Below are 19,977 nucleotides of genomic sequence, written 5' to 3'. Positions count from 1 at the left end.
CACCACTCTCCTTCGGAAACAGCTTTCATCTTTGGAAGACCCTAGTTTTACACTGGGAGACCTTCAGGGAATGGTGGGGATGCTGGAGAAGCTCTGGCCTGGCTGCAGACACTGGCTGCTGTTTCACTCTGGCACAGCTGAAGGGAAAAAACCAACCCTAACACTTACACCTATTAACTCTGTACCATGCACAGGAGCCTGGAGGCAGCAGGGAAATGGGGCACAATCAGCTGGGGTCAACCTCCCTCCACCGTGGGTGTGCAGCTTTTGCTGGGTCCTTCTTTAAGTCAGTATTTTATCAGCCTTTCCTACTGTGCTTCTGCTTGTGAGCTCATCTCCTCTGGCCCCACTAAGCAGCCTCTGAAAGCAGTCACCTCACTGCCTACTGGGTTTTTAGAATACTTTGTGAAAGACTTGGAGGTTGAAGGTTGAAGCTGGTTTCTTGCCCCACCCCAAAACCTTCCTCAAGTGGAAAGGAGGTGGTTGCTCTGCAGCAGCATGATCCAGTGCCCTCACTCCAGCAGGCATGTGCTGCCACCACCAGCTGCACTTTCAGTCCTGGCTTCACAGGGAAAAAACAGCACATGGGAAAAAACCCACAAGCTGCAAGAAAGAAAATGGATGAGCTCTGATGGTATTTTATCGACAGTCTTTTTCCCTGTCTTTCAAACACATGGGGAGAAAATGGCTGCTTCTCTGCTAGGCTGTTTCCTCACAGCAAGAGAACTCACCCTTGCTGTGTCCAGTTAAACTCACGCATGCACACCTGCAGAAAGCCATGGTAACCCCCAGCCACAGCTCACCCAGGACAACCTCCTGACACACAGCTTGTGCTGGCCAGACACACGTTCTTGATAGAGACTTACCCCTTGCGTCCCAGTCCCATTCTCACTCACCCCTTCAACCCTTCTTGGGAAAGTCTCACAAGGAATATTAATTCTTCCAGCAGAAGATATGCTTTGGAGCCCTGAGCTGTCAGACGAGGTCAGCCACTCTGACTAGCTCTCCCACTGCCTGTGCAGGGTAAGATCACACACCTACCCTGGGAGTCCCAGCCTTCCCCTTCAATCTGGAATGCACTCGTCTCTGCTCCCCTGGCCCTACATGTTATTATGCAGCATTATCTGTGCTCTCTGAGGGCACCCACATATTCCTGTCAGCCAGTGAAGCAGTGCACAAGTGTCTGTGCAACTCCTTCGCCCCAGGCAAACTCTTCAGCCCTGTCTGCTAAGGCAAGGCTCCTTTGTCTGATTTGTTTATCTCTCTGCTCTAGTAGAGTTCAAATTGCATTTCAGCAGCAGGTTTGCCATCAACTGTGTGTGCCAAGGGGCTAGGGGAGGTCTGCAGCTTGTGCTGTGCCTGTCAAATGAGTTGTGGGTTGCTGCCTGCAAAGAGGCTCCAACACAATAGTTGTGATGGACTTTCCTTTGCAGGGCTGTAAGCTACTCTTGACAGTTCTCTGTAATCAAATCCCTCCAGATGACTGCTAAGGCTGGGACTCTCTCGCATTTCTCAGAGCTGCAACCCATTACATGCTGGGTCAGTCTGCCCGTGAGGAACAGCTCTGGCAAAAGCTGTGCAGCTTACCAAGCTAACCAGTAACTATAGCTTTACCATGTAGGTGTCATGTTCAAGAGAGCCATTCAGTACTGCTACAACTGCTGGGAGAGGGCTGTGTATCTGCTTTCCTACTCAGGGAGATGAAAACCAGTTAAATAACTACGTGATGACAGATAAGGAGGTATCAATGAGCAGAGGCCTAGACAACAAGGGGAAAGAATATACTCAGTGTGATTAGAGAAGCAACAGCAGACAATACTGGTAGCCAAAGGACCATCTAGTTCAGATATAGGATTCAGGTGAGGCCAGAGAGGCAGATGCCTGTGTATTACAGGGAATCTCAGGTGATGCCATGCAGTCAGAGAAATAATGGTGGGAGAAGACCTCTGGAAGCCTCTGATCTAACCTCTGGCTCAGTCAGGTCACAATGATCAGGTCCAGTGCTGCATTACCCTTGTGATAAAAAAGCCATTCCTGAAGTTCGACCTGAGCCTACCAAGCTTGAACTTGTTGCCATTGCCCCTTGTTATATTGCCTGCTACCAATATCTTTGTAAATACCTTCCAGATATTGGTAGGAAGTAATATGGGGTGTAAACTAGCTATCATGCAAGTACCAGGAATATGGTAAAATAATAGACATCCCTTGTATTAAAAATTCGGCTATTTGGGACTGGTAGAAAGACAAATAAAAATCGTGCATTAGCATCACATGTATGATGCTACAGGTTGTTTAGATGAAACTCCAAAAGTGAAAAGAGACTTTTCTCTGGTGTAGCTCAGCGTCAGCCGTGAACTGCTTAAGTTCGTAACTGGCTATGTGTGATGAGAGCTAATATTAAAAGAGATAAATCCCAGTAAGAACTATGTTGCCATGGGGAAACTAACTTCAGAGTTATGGACCAGTAAATCACCTCTCAGGATCACAATGGGCCTCAAGCCTATAATTCGCAACATGACATGACAAATTCCTTCACAAAACCATCACCGAACCTACAAATGATTCGTTAGTTATAAATGGCACTTAAATCATAGAGCAGGTGGTCATCAAAAATAAATTTGGAGCATATGACCATAATTTCCTTACACATAAATTCAGTGGGAAGTTAAATAAGAATAAGCCTGCACTGGGTATGCATGTTTTGTTTCAAAAGAAATTAAACTCCAAGTAATTAAGACTCTTTAGTGTGGACTGCAGTGGTAGGGAAACTGTATGTGAAAGATGCCCAGAATCTCTGCAAGAGATGCACAGTGTCTGTGGAACTTGCACCCCAAGTAAAGAAGAAAAATCCCTCTGTAGATGCCTGGATGAACAGACACAAAGTGAAGTGTAAGGAGAAAACTTTTCTTCAAATGTTTGTAGATATAATGTAACATCAATCTGGAAAATGGATTTTTAAAAAAGTTTTTCATATAAGTAATAACTGAACCAGGAAGAAGAAAACAACTGTGCAAAGAAGATGGGATCAAAACTAAAAATATTTGTTAAAATTTAATAAATATAGATAATAGTCTTCAAATAGGAAAATGAGAGTGAAGAACGAAGGAGAGGAAAATGAAATTAATATGAGGGTACAGGAACTACCATGTCTGATTTGAAGGCAAAGCATACATTAATGTGATGAAACTAAGAACACAAGCTAAGATTTTAATTTTGCTGGATTTTTTAAAACCAATTTTTATTCTTAAGAAAGCAACAAGGAGGTATAGAGTTTCACAAAGTAACAGGCACTGTTTAGATAAACTTCACTTTATCTGTGCTCACTCAGTTTTGGAAGTTAGAAGCCCTGTGAGAAATTTCTTCTTTCAGCCCAGACTTAGGATACATGTCAGCAGGTGACCTGCCCTTTAACCCCTTAAAAATTATCATCTGTCCCACGTTCCTGTATAGCACTGACTGGGAATTTCCAGACTCTTCCTCAAGGAGAAGCGTTTATCCAGAAATTCTCTTATTTTGGCAGCACATGATGAGTGCACAGGAATATCAGCAATGATGACTCGCTGTGGATTTACTGTGGCCTCTCAGCTCATGGTTCAGCAATCTGCTGGCTGAACACTCTAACCCAGAACAGAGGCCATGCCACAGAGTGAGGTCCACTGTATAAACTGCAACTCAAAAAAGAATCTGCACTTCACTGAGTTCACCAGGCTCATCCAAATGTCTTACTCTGTCAGTAGAAACCAAATCAAATAAAACAATATATAAAATCTCAATTTCCCTTATGTCTTTGCTCTCCTAAGCATCACTGTTATCTTCCTAGTATCTGTTGAACTGTTTCCTCCTAAACCATTTGCAGCTGCATCACCTCTCCCATATCCCACTTCCCTTCATTCCTGTGCCCTTTTACCTGCCTCTGCTTGCCTTTTTTCATAACACCTACAATCAGGCAGGCCTCATCTATCCAAACCCATTACCTTTTCTGTTTCCCGTCTTCTGATGTCCTGAGTAATTCTGCCCTGCTTTGACCTTTCTATTTCCATCACACCATCATTTCAGACCCCATTCTTCTAATGAGAGGAAATAGTGCAAAACATGTCAGCCTGGAGTGTGCAGTCTTGCCCTTCACAAGACTTGTGGACAGCACAAATGGGATCAAACTCACGAAGGTCCAGAGTGTGGGATCTGGACTGAAAGCAATCTCAATGCTCTGCTGGACTTGGATCCCCTTTTCCAGTTCAGGCCTCACCACAGCAATAGACCTGTTTTGAAAACACCAAATGCTCAGTTTCTTCTAATCAAATTTCTCAGCCTAAAGTTTAGGAAGACTTTTCATTGACCAAATTACAAACTTAAACTAGGAGCTGAGGACTTGCTGAACCTGAACTGAAGCCTCTCACCTTTTAAATAAGCCAAGCATTGTGCTCACCAAGATAAACAGGGCAGGCAAATTGGCTCCTTTCCATCTCACAAGGCTTCTGCTGACTCTACTAATGGGCAGGACCATTAACACTGAACTGGCTTGGCATGCACCTTCAGATTAATTAAACTGCATCTGACACCAGCCCACAGCTCTCCACTACTGTCGAATCTGAGACAAAGTGAGAAGCAGCTACCAGCTGACATTTGCCAAGTGGATATGCACCAGCGTAAGGGTGATATCCACTTCCCTGTACAGCTTAGCCTCTTCCAGGGTCAGGTTAACCAGACTAACCTGAAGATGACTGTGGATTTTCAGTTTTCACTGGATGAGCTGAAGGTTACTTAACCAAGTTTATAGAAGTACACCTATATATTCACAGGGCCAAATGTGTCTCTTCCTGTGAATTAACAGCCTGTGTCCCTCCAATGTATAGCAGTGCCAGAAGAAACATGATCCCATCTTCTAGATGTTCTATGCAAACCCGGGCTGGTCCCCCCTGAACTGTCATATTTGCAAAGGTTGTATCTTCCCCGTAGTCTGACTCAGGCACCTCCTGCACAGGGAAGAAGCAGAATCAGTGGTAATAAGGCTGGAATTGAAGCCATGCAGTCTCCAGGAACAGGGAGGTACAGGAAAATCCTCTGGAATTGACAGAAGCAGGCCAGGAGCAGAATAGCAGCAGTGTTGGTGACACTAAAGGTAAAATAACCCCAATTCATACCTAACATAAGCCACAATTTCAGGACAGCCACATCAGTTTACAGCAGCCAAGTGGCTGATCATGTGAGAGATTGCTCACAGGTTGCAATTTTTCATGGTCTTTTATATCAGCCTTGAACACTTAGACCCTATTATTTCAGCACCTTTCCCCCCATCCCCCAAATTGTCCATAATTTTAAGTGGTTCCATTTTCAAGTACCCAGCATAGATACTGGCACCCAATTTTTGGACATGCATTTACAGTTGCTGTGGTCTGAAGCTACAGCTGGGTGGGTGCTCAGCATCTTTCAAAATCAGGTGCATGATAGGTGAAGAACGAGGACCTGATGTAGAGACTAGTCTAGAAATTTTGGCTGTACGTTCTCACCTCTGCCAACTTCCCTGTGTAAAGCAGGGTGATGATATTGGGCAACTCATGTTACATGGAATGTTTTGAGGACAGATGAGCTTTTGTAAGCAACTTTAAAGAACGGCATGAGCTTTTGTAAGCAACTTTAAAGAATGGCTAGTTTGTTTTTGCACGGTGGCTTAGGCTACAGGAGGGTCAGAGCATCCAGCTTTAACAGCTGCTGGCCTAGCTTAGGTTCCCTGTATTCCTTTCCTTCAGTTTCCTCTGCATAAACCTGGGATGCTACTTGTTGTGTTTGCTGCAGGATACCTGTGCAGAGAAATTTATTCTCATGCATACACCATTACGAGACTTCCCACAGAGGGACAGAAAACAGTGTAGCATAAAAAAACCCCATAAAATAAATGTCACTGCTGCTACTCCTGCTCCTGGGACCAAACCACTGTCCCCACAATTCAGACAATATGCTCTTGAGTGTGTATGTCTGAAGAACAAAAACATTTTTACATGGTTAAAAATCACACAGGGACCACTTAAGCTATAAGTGTAGGCAAAAATGAGCTGCACTTAGCATGTTTTTGGTCACCATGCAATTCATGACTTCGATTACCAAGCTCAGATTCATTAGCAACCTTTATGAGCCAGAGAGGGCTGCTTCTTGCATAGCTGTCTCATCCCAAATCTGCACTGAGACCAGGGGTGGCAAGTGTGGCATGTGTGCATCCACCTGAGCCAGTTTTCACCTGGCCAGTCCAGGTGAGAAGAGCAGTGGTCCAGGCCAGCAGATATCCCAGCTTCCAGCAAGGTTCACCTGCCCGAGACAGCGAGATGAAAGGCAGACCTCATGTCCTGAGCTTGCGCTTCTGGCTAGGAGCTTAAACAACAGAGGGGTGTGAGTCAGTGCCACTGTGGCTGTAAGCTGTTGTAAACTGTTGAGTAAGTTTACAGCCATTTCAGAGGAATCCAACCCACCACCACACCTATGGCATTTCTAACCAGCACCAGTGAAATGGGTTTAAATGGTGTAGTAAGACAGACATGGTTGGTAATATGCCTGCTTTCTCTCATCTGTTGCCTCAACGAGCCCATTCCATTTTTAAGTTAGTGTATTTATTAAAAAATAAACCAACTCCTAATTGCTCTTCTGCTCCGTAACAAAAGACAAGATTCTTATGCTCCAGCCCTTTTAACTGATGCAAACATTATACATACCATTACTGAATGGGTTGCTGAATGACTTTTCTTTTATGGAAAAGAATAGTATTTCTTTTACATATTGTTTACAGTTGGTTACAATTACAATTTGCAATTTACAACTGCAAAACTGAGTAGGTAGTGCGTTCTAAAAATGACTTCAAATACTCTTTGATGGCTTTAATGGATTTTTAAATAAAACAGAGAAAGTTATTAACTTAAAATATCAAAAGTCAATTGAGCCTCTAAAATTGTTTATTTCTTGGTTACATCTAACAAAGAGTGAGTTTGTTTGCCTTGGTTTGGTTTGAATGCTCCCATGAGCTTGTGGTCAATTAGGTATGCTTGCCTGAATCAGTGTCCTGAATGATGGTCTATGGCTGCACAGTGTATTCCTGAGTTCCCACTGGAGTTCTAGTTAATTCACTTGATTTTTGGGGTGTCCTTTTCTTTTGCCCATATCTCCAAACAGGTTAGCAGTCCCTAGGTCTGCTGGGCAGGAAGGCATCTACATGTGCTCCTAGAACTTGGCTCTCCAGCCAAAACTAAGGTGTGTCAGACCAAATCAAGCTAGGTACATTAACTGCCCTTGCATCTCTCAGGGGACATGGTACAGGAGCAGCAGCCTACCTTCAAGGTTGTGAACATGCTGTTTTCAAAAAAGATCCTTATTGCTTTCTTCAGGATGCTGGATTAAGCAAGGAACAGAAACATAAACAGAAAGCATGTGATATTAGTGTGCAGTGGATGAAGTTTTAACGATTAAAATAATGCAGGGAAAAAAGATGCAGGATGTGTCAAATGCAGCTGGGGAGAAGCCAGTTTTGTACATCCAAAGGAGAGTTGGAAGCAACAATCTTTACACCTGAATTCCCAAATCTTCATTTCAAGAGCCCTGAAGCGTGCATGGCAGAGGGGAAGCAGGTTGTTCAGACTCTGCGCTTGAAAGTAGAAACCAAAGTCTTTTGAGTCTGCTCTCGAGATTCACACATGCCTGTCAGCAGCACAGGGTCTGTCTTGTGCTCCACTTGGTAGAAGGGACAATTCTTCAGATGCTCCGACATGCATTCGATGTCATTGTGCTGCCATTTGTTAACTCTGGAGAACAGGCTGCTGAACTGCCAGATCTAATACACAAAAGGGGAAAGAACATGGGGAGAGAAAATGGGAATGGTGGCAAAAATAGAAGAGGATTTTAAATACCTATATATGCTTACAGTGGGTACACATTGTGTATATTGGGTAGGCTAGTAAACATCTCATATGTGCAGCATACAAGTAAACATGGAGTCTCTATTGTTACGTACCTCATACTCACTGATTTTGCTGATGTAGTGATCATATCATTTTTACTGGGAAAGTATCCTTCTACAGTTTGGTGTCAATCCAGTACAGGGCATGAGGAAATCCAAGACACCTAACCACTGCATCTCTACAGAAAACCCCATCACATATACAGTGTGGTCCAAGATGTTTATAAAGCAAAGTGACCACAGCATGTTTGTGTGATACATATCTCAAAGAAACCCGATTTCACAAAGACCTTCCAAAGCATCTATCAGCAACCTCAAAGTAATTAACATTACAACACTGTTGTTATTCACCCTGCCCCAGAAAAGTCTGGGAAATCTGAAGTTATTCCTAGAGGACATACAACCTTGTACAAAATAGAAATGTGCAGTTAAACTTTGCTGATTCTATTGCAGTGATACTGTGCACCATTTAGTGATACACTAGCATGTAGTGATATGACTGTGATTAAGTGACTTTAGTATATGCTGTATACCATTGAAACAAATTAATTTTTAAAGCCATAGTAGATTTCTTCTCCCTAAAAATGTTTCTTCCTCTGGAAAAAGGACAATATGTGGATGTGCTATGCTTAAGATTGCCTGACCCTATCCTAGACCTAAGTAATCACAGCTATTATACACCACAGTCAAGAAATTAGAACTAATAATAAACAGAATATTTTCAAGCAGAGTCTATGCATTGGAGACAAGATTCCTGTGTGGTCAGTACAGCTAACATGAAAAGGATAAGACAGTCCTTAAATTCAATGCTGCTGGTTTGAAATTACACTACAATAACTGAAGTTAATTGGTCTATGATTGGTCAGCTGGAATGTCTTCTGAAGGGAGCCATATCCTCCAGTAAATTGTTTCAGAGACAAATTCCTGGTTTGGATTGGCTAATTCAACTTGCAGACACCAAACTTTGTTACACAGATTTTGAATTCACCACATTCATATTTTCTCTTAATACAGAGTACTTTATCATAACAAAAAGTAATTATTGCTAAGCTTCCATTTGATAAGATCAATAGGTAGAGATCCTCAGGGCACTGCTTGAAAGCCAAGTCCTTAGATAATTTCTGGGAGTCTTTCCTGAATCTATACATTCTTTTTCCTAAATATCTGCCTTATCTGCTTGTTCAGGCTAAAGTCTCTCATGTTATTCTTCCAAACAGTTTTATATTATGGTAGACTTGGCAGTGTTAGGTTAATGGTCAGACTCAATGCTCTTAGAGGTCTTTTCCAACTTAAATGATTCTAAAACTCTGTGATTCAAAGTTAGTGTAGGTGAATGGCTATCAGCTAGAAAAAAAAAGCATGTAACAACTAATGTGCAACTAGATCTTAGACTGAGCTGTGTTTACACACTTCTTTCTAAACAATCTGAACAGCCAATAAGGATGGTAAGAAACAGTGGGAGATCAGCTTTGCAGAAGGTGGCTTCCTATCCCCATGCTGCTCCCTCACTCATGGCAATCCTGTGAACAACTAATCATGAAAACCCTTGGGGTTTGATGCAAAAGCCTGAGCTCCTTTCATGTCTTTCAAGCCATGTCTCCTGGTTCTTTACCTTTTTAGCATTCTAAAGTATTTTGACATGCCCTAAATTGGCTTGTAAAGAACAGAGAAAAGAGTATGAAGATCAGGTTCTTCAAAAATCTATGTGTAATGCTTAAATATCAGGAATTGTTAGTTTCCAGTGCCTAAAAATGGTGCACATGCAAAGGGGTTACTCAAGACCAGCTTGACTGGGGACTTTCAGTTAGTCAGAAGATGTCTAATTACACCTTCCTACCTTTTCTAGATGTACTGCACTTTACAGCCCTGACCTCTGACAACAAACACCTGTGCGAATTCATAACCTCATGAATCTTCCCTACATCTGCATGCTTATATGCAGCTTTTCCTACTGTTCTTGTGTTTTATCTGAAGAGAACGCATGGCTCTTTTTCCCCAGTGTCACAGTCACTTGCCTTTTTGCGAGCTCTCCATGAAGTACCACCATGGGAATATCTTTTTTTCTCCCAGACCAGGAGGACCATTCCCCTCTCTTGAAGAAGAGTAGCACAGATCTCCCTCATGAGCACTGACACTTGTGATAGCTGAGATAAACTGAAGCTGTCCAGGAATCCTGCAATGTACTTAAGCACTTCCACTGGGAGGCTGCTCAGTAAATCCTTATTTCTCCCTCGATTGCACTTCCCTGGTTCAGCAAGAAGAGTGTCCACCTCTGGCTTAATAGCAAATGTCTTGAGAGGCTTGCTGTATATTACCTTGGCCTTAAGTCCTTCAGGGCGGAAGTGATTTTGGACAAATGGACATCCCAAGTAGGCCAGTGGGCAGCGATGCTGGAACCATCCATCCAGACATGACTGGATATCAGCGTGCACATTCTTGAAGTGGGATGGGAACTCGTCCCTCCTGAAGAAATGACTGCAAGTGAATGTGAAAGCTGAACTGCTTTTGTTGTGTCTTCTGGTTACACAATCAGTGTAGAGCTCCATGTGGAGTTCTGGTGGGCTTTTTTCATCCAGAATATCCGCTAGAACAGCACTGGAGGAGAAAGGCTCCAACGGAAAGCTGTATGTCTGTGTTGCAAAATCCACAAACAGTCCATCAACAGCCCTTGCTTCAGAGATCTCATGGCCTTTCAGCTCTTTTTCCAGAGCACAAAGCAGTGTGGCTTCAACTATATTTGCTTTAGGTAGTTCTTCTAAGTTTATTCCCAGTTCTGAGGTATCCACTGACTTGTCTGAAGTTGGCATTTTGTGGCCCAGTGCATCTCCTAGTCGTGCTCTTTTGCCACAGTAACTAACTGGCACTTTAAAGGTGTAAACAGTCTTCACCTCCTGGGCTTCCAAGTTCCCGTAGACAAAGTCTTTTTCTTTGGGAGTGCAAGCAGCCATCTGGCCAAAACGGATGAGCATTCCCCCATGATGTACCAGATACATGTTGTAATCACCTATACCAACTTCTTTCTTCAGCCTCTCCAGGACTCCTTCTTGCCAGGGAGCCAGTCCGTTCAATTCTCTATTAGGTGTTACTTGTTCAGGCTTTTGGTCCTTTGACTCTTCTGCACTATCAGGCCCTTCCTTTGCCTTCTCTGTGGATCTGGCACCATGAGAGGCTGATGCTGCTTTCTTGGCAGCTTCCTCTGTCTTTTGTCCTGCACTGGCTTCTGAGCCTGTTACCTTGCAAGCTAGGAGCTCTTTGCTGAAAATGTTCTCCCAGGTTTTGTAACTCCCCAGATCCATTCCCTCTTTGTCCTTTGCCAAATCTTCACGCTCCTGTTGGCTGAGCTCGGACAACTGGTCGTTGCCCTCTTGGGAAACACAGGCAACTCCTCCCACAGCACCTGCTTCACCACCCATGGCTTCACCAATTAGCTCTTTCATTTCATCCTTTTTCCTCCACTCTGGAAACAAGTCGGCTACTTTCAAAGTCCTGAAAAGTATTTTCTGGTCTCTGAGTGCCAAGGCCGTGTCCAGACACTCTTCACTCAAGGTCTCCTTCATAATGTTCTTGTGGAGGGTTGTGTCTGAATCCACATTTGGCCAGCGATTCCACTCCATCGAGCAGCAGACAACACTGGCTGGACAGACCTGGAGGTGCTTCCCCAGCTTAAAGCGGGCCATGGAAAAAGGGCAGCCATAGGCTGAGTTGAGGCAGGAGACCTGCTCTAAGGGACAGAGCAACTGGTGATCCTCCTCTTTGCACATGTGGAAAGTGGCCCCACAGTGCAGGCGGCAGCTGATCACCATGCAGGAGACAGAGAGCTCAATTGGTCTGTGGCAGTGCCGGTTGAAACATCTCTCGCAGTGACTGTGCTGTCCCGGGGGAGCTTTCTGAGCCTGGTGCTGTGTGTAGCAAAGACAAGAAGACAAGTTATTGCCTAAAGGAGCAAGGATGGCCACAAACACCCTCTGTGCCCATGCTTGGTTTCTATGTGTTAGGTGCTCACATGCACTTCTCATAGGAATATGGCTGTGAGCAAATGACTGCCAGCTCCATACAGTCATGTATCAGCACTGAGTCCCATGGTACGGCATGGCCTGATAGCAGCATGGATATAGATAAGGTTGTTACTCGTTAGCCCAGCAGAGGCAGCCAGGGTTTGGGAGCAAGGTGCTTTCTGTCCCAGTATTTACACTGGGTCTATCTAAACCAAGACACTGAAATCAAGACTGCCAAAAGCACAGTGAAGGAGCATCCCACTTCCTCAACACTGCTTGAGAGGAAAGATGAGGTTTCTTTTTCCTCTCTAGAGAAGTGAGAAGCTAGTTCAGCCTAGGTGTCTTCTGATGTCTCCATAAAGACATGAATGTCGCACAAAGGAACTTCCCTTTGATCAATCTCAACCAGTAAGGTTAAGAGTGAGGATTATCTTCAGGATTTCAGTTTCCAGTGTGGAATACAGCCTGGGCAAAAGCTAATTTGCCTGGCCTTCTCTTCTCTCCTTTCCTGATTTATCCTTAAACTCCTAGATGATTCTTGCATTTTGTGGAACAGAGACTTCAGGGGACTTTCCTTCGAGCAGGTTATATGCCACTTGTACTTTCAGGTGTCAAAACCTGGAATAAAATGATGCCTTGGTCTGCATTTTGGAGCAAAGCTCCAGAGTGCAGTGGAGGCTTGTTGCAAGGTTATACTCACCCAGTTAAATCCATTTTCTTTCACTTTTTTTTACAAACTGCCTTTCACCTTTCTTCCTCTTGCTGTCACCAGTGAATGCTGCATAGATAGGAAGAAGCAGGAGATGGCAGGTATGGTTTATCTCATGCTCCTCTCAGCACCACAGTGTGCAGTATGGGGAAAAGGGGGAGCAATGAAGGCCTAACCTCAACAGGTTTTTCCCTCTCTGTGACAGTGCAGGGGAGGTCAGCCTGAGCATGCCTTTCACATGGTTTCTCTTTGAGAAAGAATCAAATTTTCTTGCTTTGGGATTTTAGAGCATAATCCTACAAAAACCAGTCACCACTGCTCTGCTCTCTCAGTTCATCCTAGGAACTTCTGACAAGTCAATGTCAAACACTACCTGGAACTGACTAGATGATCCTGACCTTATAATATTTTAGATTCAGTTTACGAAGGTGTTAGTGACACCACAAGGGGCCAGAAAGTAGAAAGAGGTCCCAGGCAACAGCTAATAGCACCAGTCTCTGATTCAGAAATTCAGCTGCCACCAGGCAGCTCCATGAATTTAAAATTTGCAACTGACAGATTGGATTAAAAGAACAAGTTGATGTGCCAAACCAAATATTTCAGAAATTTCAACCAGTTTTATTATATAAACAGGTTCAATGTTTTCTTAAGGAAGACCCGAATTCCTGTTCTCACACGAGCATCTTCAAATAACATGTTTTTCTCTCCTTATATTAAAAACCTTTCATATAAAAAGAACATACAACTTTCTGCAAAAGGCAGAAGTACAAGAATATGATGTATGAAGATTCACTACCACATTACTACATTTGTGTCACAGTCAACCACAGGCTTCAGTTTCATTATTGCATTTCTCATTCTTTCCCAGTCAATTGAAGCATTTTAATGCAAAAATAATGCACTTATGAGACCTCCTTCCAAAATGTCTCAGTTCCCCTTGCTCATAATATCTCTGCCCTTGCAATAATTCCCAGCAATAACTGTTAATCCTTCCTACAAATGGAAAACCAGAAGCACAGTCCAACAGTAAGTGAATAGAGATGGTGATAAGCACAAGGCTTGCCTTCTGTTATAGAAAATCTAAAAACATAAGAAATGACATTCTGGGTCAAGCCAGGGGTCGACCCATCCCTGTAGTCTTCTTCAACAATGTCTGTAAGAGATGTTGTTTAGGGGGAACATAGAGGACCCACTGTGGTCCTTTCCTCTCACACACAGTTGTTGGATTAGAAAACTAGAGGCTGCTCAGTTACCACTTGGAGCTAATTCTCTGGATACCTTCAACTGGTATCCGTAACTTGGCCCAAAGAAGTCCTGCTCCAAGTAGCAAACTCCTGACTTCCTGCTCCTTGCTGTAGAGGCTGCATTCCAACTTGGTTCAGCACACTACAAAGCTTTGTGGAAGGGAAAAAGCTAATGATAAGGAAGAACTGAGGGTCTGTTTCCAAACACGGCCCAGGGTGCTTTTCTTCTTTTGTGAAAATGGAAAAAAGATTTTTGACAAATCTTCCTACAACACTTTCTATGCAGTAGGAACTACAAAAAAGATTTTTGACAAATCTTCCTACCACACTTTCTATGCATAGGCCCAATATACTCTCATTTGGCCCAATATACTCTCATTTGGCTCTGTGAAAAAAAGGACATTGTCAGTAAAATAATTTAGACTTTGTTTTTTTTCCTAACGTTAAAGAAAACACTGCAGTGTTTATCTAGATGTGAGTGCTTTTGCCACCCCAGGCTTAAGTGACCTAGCCCTGAGGAGAGCTGTGCTGCAGAGGAAGTAGGCTCAGGCTCAAGGGAAAGATATGCTACGTGAAGCTGCTTCCCCTCTCTTTCTTGAAGGTACTGTCTTGCTGTCTTTCACACTTTCACACCCTATGGAAATTACGAGCAATATCAGAGAAGGAAAGATGTCTGGGAAAGGCAATGCTTGTGGGTTTCTGCATTAAAGACCACACACTTGTGTTTGAATTTGATGTGCATTAATTGCTCAATGAAATTTCATTTAATCTTTTGCAACTTCCAACACTCATCAATACCTGCTTACACCTCCTAATAAATCAATCCCATTCCCTCTTGTCCCTGCAGAGTAAAAGAACACTCCCTTTACTCAGGAACAAACTTACACACTGAAGTATAAGGCTCAGGTACCTTCACCTTTGCATGGAAAGAGCTCAAGTCAGCAATGCAAAAAATATTTGGTGACTATGCATTATAACATTCCCTGCCTTGTCTTGGGAAGCACTGGCTCCTGTGACACCAGAGTGGCCTCAGCCACATTCAGCCCTTAAATAAATGTGGTTTAGAGTGGCATCTGTCCTGCTTTAGGCTGTTTAGTTACACCGACTGTTATGTGGCTCAGAGAAGCAGAAGATACAGATGGATTTATTTCACATTGGCAGCATTCTTGCGCTCTCATTCTTGTAGCATTTTGCTGCAAATATAATCTCTAAAAATAGTCCCAGCCATGACTTGCATAAGGTCAGAGGAAGGCTGGGTACATTACACCGCAATAAAAACATGAATGTGTGAATAATACTTTCCATTGCAAGAGTAACTCTTGGGCAGAAAAAATTGATAAATAAAAATACATCAGAGGCACAGGTCTTACTGTTCTCCAAAACACAGAAAGGACTGATTACAAAGTTTCTGAAGAGGAGCCTGCTATCACATTGCTGCATGCTGAAACAAACCCCATCCAAATCACATGTGAAGAAAGAATATCCATGCTTTGTTTATGAAAAGTGACCATATTGGAGAAATTGGATACAGAATCAGACATCATTATCCAGGTACTTTTCAGCTGAGTTTACCTTGTCTCTAACTTGTATATGCTGTTCTTTCAGATAAAAGATTTTTATGCCTCTCTTCTCATTGTCAAACCTGTGAAGTTAGAGGATGGGAAGAAGGGACAGAGAACTTCTTTCTGATATTTGTCAGGATTTGAATACTGCTTCTATTCTGTAATCAGGAGCTCTGCATTTTAACTGATGATCGAGCGGCTCTGTGGTTTAGTTTATGGCATTCTAGTCAATACACAAACTACAACTTTCAAAACCAGAAAGTTGAAAAATTTTTGCTTCAGTAAGTTTGATATGTAACATCCAGAGGAAGGTGACACAGATATGCCAGGTGATGAAACATTTCTCTAGATATGTACACTTCTTGTTTCCTTGCAACTTGCAAAATTTCTTAAGATCTGGGCTAGGAAAAAAAATCACCACCAGAAATGCTTACTTCAATCATGTTCAAGCTACTGTGTAAAGAGAAGATGCACATTACAGTCCACAGTCTGTCCACTTTGGTAAACCTTTATTTTTAGACTGTCATGACAGCAAATCAAGTAAGATTTAAAAATATACAACTGCTATTCTAACTGCAGCTCTGTCTGTGTCTGGAGTAGATCTGTTCAGAGACAGTAACTTACAGTTTATAAACCAATTACAATTTATTTTCAGAAAATATATATTTAATTCAGTTGCAGTCAATGAGCCAAAATAATACAAGTGTTATTTGGCATGTGCTGTATGTAACTGATGATAATTTGACATACTAAGGTCACATATTGTAGCGGAGCTCTTTGCACTGTATCAAGGGATGCTTCCCATTTTGAAGAAACATCAAAAAGGGCCACCAGAAACCCCAGACAACAACCCCAAAGAATGACTCTGAGATGAGATATACATAAAACAATCTTTCTAAACTTTACAACATGATAATTAGCTCTTCAAAGATCTCATGAAAATCTGCATCCAATGCTGGTGCCAAGAATGTTAAAGTTATATATAATGTTACAACAGAAGAAATGTGAATACTTTTGGTGAAGTGTATAGGGCAGATAGGCAATGTTCTACATTTCTTTTAATCCTTGTTTCCCAGTACATAGTGTTTGTCTTGTTTTTATCATACTGAAATCCTGAGGTGAATACAGAGTTATTGATTTTCTTACAGGGTTTTTCAGTATATTTACTATCTTAGTATCTGAGGACGTTCACAATCAATAATTAATTTATCTTTGTAGTACTAGAGGTGCACTTGAGGTTGAAAGATACTATTGCTATTATTTGGCGGATGTAGAATTAAAGCATAGAAAAAAACCCCAAAAATAGAAGTAAATATAGTATTTGATACAAAAAAATAAACATACACACCAAGCATGGAGATACTCAGGTTCTCATATTTCACTTGCAGTTGCAGGCTTCTTGCACAAAAACCCTGGCAGAGCCAGCTATAGAGTCACATTTTCTAGGACACCATCTAAATCTCCTTAAACAAGACATTTTCTTTTCCTTTCATTCACTGGTCCTCCTCAATTACTACTTACTTAACAAACTCTTCAAGAAATCAGGCTTGGGTCTCCTTCTGCTAAACAGATTTTATTTCTTAGAGCTAGGGACGAAAACAATATGCCATTGGAAACCAAGCCGTACCGCATTTGTACGTGATTCTCATGAGCCCAAGTTTTCTGAAGTCTTGTCCTTTGATACAACATGAAAAGTAAATCCAAGAATGCCATCACCTGAAACCATGGTGACCCCTAAGTAAGTCAAACCCCATACCTCAATGCCCACAGCAGGGACAGCAACAGCTTTGGTGACCACCTTAGCGCTAGGCATAGAGGGCCACTGTCCTTCATGGCACACCTCCTCTGCAGTTGCCTTTTGAACTGTCTTGTATATACATGTTGCCAGCCAAGCTTTAAATGAGTCAGGCAGTGAATATGGTACAGGAGAAAGGTAGGTGGAAAGGGAGAACAAAAGGTATAGATGAAATCTTCATCAACAGCACTAATAACTTTCTAGTGAGCATGAGCAAGACCTAGTTTTGAGGCTCAGACGAACAAGTTCATATGGATTTTATAGTGGCACTTTCATTCCATGGAAATCCTGGTGAATCTCAAATCCTCAGTATAAGACGTGAGGAGGGAAAAGGTTTTCCATGAGACAACTGACCTGTTAGACAAGCCTGAAGATAGAAGGATGAAGCTGTGACATATAGGGAGCTACTCCCTGTATTTTCTAGCTGGGGATCATCTGGCTGGGGCTGTGATGTTTTGTGGCAATAACCACTAGTTCAGTGTTACTGAGCAGGTTGGAATTGCTTTATACTGAAAAAAATTATTCTTTAAAATGTCAGGGATGGAGTAGGTCCACAGTATAGTGCATTAGTCTGGCAAAGACTGTAATCCATGGTCCTTGCTTTTCTTCCTGCTACTCAGGTACTCACAGTAGCATGTCAGCTTCTCTTCAGCTCTCTGAACCTGACATGCAGGACCATGAAGTTCAAGAGAAGCTGTTGCACTATCAGGCCTCCCTCTCACCTAGAAAATCTGTGCTGCATGCAGGCAGTAAAGTGGCACCAAAACTTGCTCATGCAATTTTTGTTAGCCCTGTTACAGGAGTAGGGAAATAGTGAGGCACAGGTAACACAGGGCACTACTGGTGTAAACCCCACACTGCACTCCACTCTATAAGACCTGAATCAGCAATATTTCTTGCTCCTCCCTGCCTAGTCCAACATAGCCATAGCTCCCCTGAGACAAACTTACCCAAAAATTCCAGATGTTGAAGGGGTTCCCTAGGCTGGTGGGCTGGTGCAGCACAGCACAGCATCAGCATCTTGTGTTGGGCATGCTGGGGAGTTGTGTGGGAGACAGGCAGGATAGGGAGAAGGGGAGGCTGTGACATGGAGCTGTTCTGCTGCTCCCTGGGCATATGAGGGGTCCCTGTGCTGTCCTTGGTAGAGACACAGTCAGGCAAACTCTCACTCGGTAACTGGGAAATGGATTTGGTCCTGGTTTCAGTTCAGCAAGTGCTTTAAAATAATAGGTTCCAGTTTAATTGCACTTTGAGAAAAAAAACTAAACAGGAGTGGTCCAAACTGTGGTTTTTTTCTCTTTGAGCTCAGTTCCTATTTTATGCTCTGGTAACAATCTCATTAACAAACTTTTCTGAAAACTTCTTGAGATAATCAAGTGAAAGGTTTTAAGTAAAACAAAAGGCAGCCCAAGGCAAGTACCCAGTTTAGAGAATCTCAGAGTTACTGGTTAAGATACAAATCATAACAGGAAAAAAAAACCAAAAAAGGGAAGAAATTCATAAATAAAAATTGCTAAGCAGCCACAATACTAAATGGTATAGTAGTACCTATAACTCCTGTAATTCTTTCTTCATCATTCAGTTTGGATTACCAACATAAAGTTTGCAGTCCAGATCTACAAAACTCATCAGATTTTGTCTTAGCATTTTTGCCACAAGATTGCTCTTGCCTCTCCTCTAAGCCTTACTGTATCTCCTTGTCTTACTTCTGTTCTTTCTGCAATTTCCTGAAAATTACAGAAAACAGATTTTTGATTTATCATCTGATCTGCTGCTGAAGCTCCCATCTTAGAATCAGCATCTTAGCTTTCTTTAAACCCCAGATACCATGCTGCAAACTATGGCTAATTCACTGAATACATTACAGAGGTTTTTTTTTCTAGAGTAGTATGTCACAGAAGTGCTCACAGTTACCAGCTGCCTCTGGTTTAGGGTGTCATTTAAGAAATCTCATGATTATTCTACTTCATCTTAATTACTAAGGCTGTTTTGAAGATGTCTTGATTTTCACAGCTCGATACAGTAACCATTACGTTGCATAAGGTTTATCCAATAAAGACTCCAACTCTATATACAAAGCCTTACCTTGATCATGGAGTCCCTGTGTGTGTACCAAACACTTGCTTTCCTGATTGTGCTCAGCAGGGCTGAAATGAGGTGAGTGAGAGAGAACTGCAAGCAAAGAAAGAGGAGAGAACAGAAGGACACGGAGCACACCCAGGCAGAAACATCAAGTAGTTTTGGGATGTTAAAAATAAAACCTGTGCATGTGACCATGTAGCTCAGCTTACAGAGCAGTCTCTTTCACTGTATTTGTTAACACTGTCATTCCTGGAGTGATATTGCACAGATAAGATGAGAGGGAGAAACAGTAATACTCCATCCATGCCCTCTGCATGAGGAGATAAAGATCAAACACCTTCCCGGAGCCCCGTACAGCTCCCTGCTGCTCTCTAATGGAGGTCTGCCCCTTACGGCTTAACTCCTCTTGGTGCCCACACCAGTTTATGGTTTGTGCTGTTGGAATTGTCACCATGCCCCAGCTTCCATTGTCACCAACTCCAGCAGCTGGAGCAGACAGCCTTGGTGGGTTTCCCACGTGTCCATGCAGGGTGGGCAGAAAGTGAGCAGAAATGGCCCAGAGCTGAGCAGCTGGGCAGAACTGCCTGCCCACCTCCCAGGGACCCCCAGGAGACTCCCCAGCTCCAGGCCCTCCACTGCGCAGAGGAAGGGTCC

General features: G+C 42.7%; 1 protein-coding gene across 1 annotated transcript; it reads right to left on the bottom strand.

The window, feature by feature from the left end:
* Positions 1 to 7,612: 7,612 nt before the first annotated feature.
* FBXO40 (F-box protein 40) lies at positions 7,613 to 19,777 on the bottom strand. Its single transcript, XM_009078994.1, is given in 5 exon segments — positions 7,613 to 7,810; positions 9,952 to 11,835; positions 19,327 to 19,365; positions 19,367 to 19,413; positions 19,717 to 19,777. Coding segments are annotated over 5 exon segments (2,229 nt in total).
* Positions 19,778 to 19,977: the final 200 nt, after the last annotated feature.

Source organism: Acanthisitta chloris, unplaced genomic scaffold (genome assembly GCF_000695815.1).
Source record: "Acanthisitta chloris isolate BGI_N310 unplaced genomic scaffold, ASM69581v1 scaffold25967, whole genome shotgun sequence".
NCBI lineage: Eukaryota > Metazoa > Chordata > Aves > Passeriformes > Acanthisittidae > Acanthisitta > Acanthisitta chloris.
The sequence above is the reverse complement of the archived record's forward strand: the minus strand, read 5'-3'. Positions and strand labels throughout refer to the sequence as shown.